General features: G+C 35.2%; 1 protein-coding gene across 1 annotated transcript in view; it reads left to right on the top strand.

The window, feature by feature from the left end:
* Positions 1–1,518, top strand: part of DIAPH2 (diaphanous related formin 2) — a 1,278,863-nt gene that overhangs the window by 334,923 nt on the left and 942,422 nt on the right. The window contains exon 13 of the mRNA XM_007946556.1: positions 206–324. Within this exon, the coding sequence (XP_007944747.1) occupies positions 206–324 (119 nt within the window). The remainder of the gene's footprint in view (positions 1–205; positions 325–1,518) is intronic.

Genomic DNA, 1,518 nt, shown 5'->3' with positions numbered 1-1,518 from the left:
TCTCATGATTGATCTCTCCAAGGAGTGTATCTACCTGATATAATTGTTCAGCCCATATAGGCTTCCTTTTTTTTGGGGGGGGGCGCGGAAAAAAGACAGATTTAGAAACAAAGACTTATTTCTTTTATCATGCTGACTCCCTTGTTAAGAAAATTGATTTGTATGTGTAGAAAGGCATTGAAGAATACATTCTCTCTTTCTTTAGGCCACAATATTACAAAATAATTGAGGAGTGTGTTTCACAGATAGTGCTGCACTGCAGTGGTATGGACCCAGACTTCAAGTATAGGCAAAGATTAGACATTGATTTCACGCATCTGATAGGTATGTAATATTATCTTCAATGTTCCTTTAATTGTGTTTTGTCCCCCTTCTACATAATAGACACTTTTTAAAGGTAATTCTCCCAGTCAACTTCCTCCACTAGTATCTGGTAAGTCCTCATGTCCATGGGTGCTCAGTAGCTATAATTGTTAATTATGATGATCCTAAGAGTTTTGCTTGTAGGGTTAGAAATATTAGCCTATTTCATAAGTTTCAGTACAGCTGAGTTCAGTTGAAACTCAATGCTCCATAAAAGATCATTGTGTTATTATTGTAGCTGAATATGAAGCATGATTTTCTGAAATCTCTTAATTCAGTTTATACTAGCACCTTGATGCTTTTGTAGAATCATAAGTATGATAGGTTCTAATTAGTATTATAGCTATGTCCTTTGTTTCAAGTTTGATCATAGAAACACAGGCTTCTTTCAGTAACTTCAGAACTTTTAAGACTATCAAATTAGATCAATTTATATTTTCATGAACCTTTGAGCTAAGAAAGATTTTTAGGTGATCATCCCCCTATATTGGTAAAGAAATGACCTGGACTAGTAGTTGGCTGTACTTTCTAGAACAGTTTCTGAAGGATGAAGTATATTCCTTGTGGAATATACTGTGTTATATAGCCTCATAGTCAAGCAGTTTTATTTATACCAAATTGAAATCACTATTATTCATGTTCAAACATGAACTCATTTGTCTTGTCTTTGAAGAAGGAAAAACAGCAGCTGCTGAATGCCAATTATGTAGTATTCTTTTATTTCATAGTATGGCGAGGGCTCACAGTAATAGTCAAAGATAAATACCTTTTCTGTTATTTATCATCTATTCTTTTCTGATTTTAAAAGTAATACACTCTTCTTATAGGCAATTTAGAAACTTATGTAAGTGACAAAATAAACCACTAATCACATCAACCCAAGAATTGCATACTTTATACTATGGTCTGTCTGTCCATTGGTGTTTAAACCCAGCCATCCATCTACATAGGCACTCTGGTGGCATAGTGCCTAAGGCATTTAAGTGCTAACCAGAAGGCTGGCAGTTCTAACTCACCAGCCACTTCTCAGAAGGAAGATTGGGCAATCTACTTCCGTAGTGATACCACCTTGGAAACCCAAGGATGGTTGCCATGAGTTGGATCGACTAAATGGCAGTGAGTTTTTTTTTTTTTTTTTAAATCCATCTACTGATT

The sequence above is a fragment of the Orycteropus afer genome, unplaced genomic scaffold (assembly GCF_000298275.1).
Source record: "Orycteropus afer afer isolate SDZICR_OR568_19922 unplaced genomic scaffold, OryAfe1.0 scaffold00165, whole genome shotgun sequence".
Lineage (NCBI taxonomy): Eukaryota > Metazoa > Chordata > Mammalia > Tubulidentata > Orycteropodidae > Orycteropus > Orycteropus afer.
This window is presented reverse-complemented; position numbering and strand designations above follow the sequence as displayed.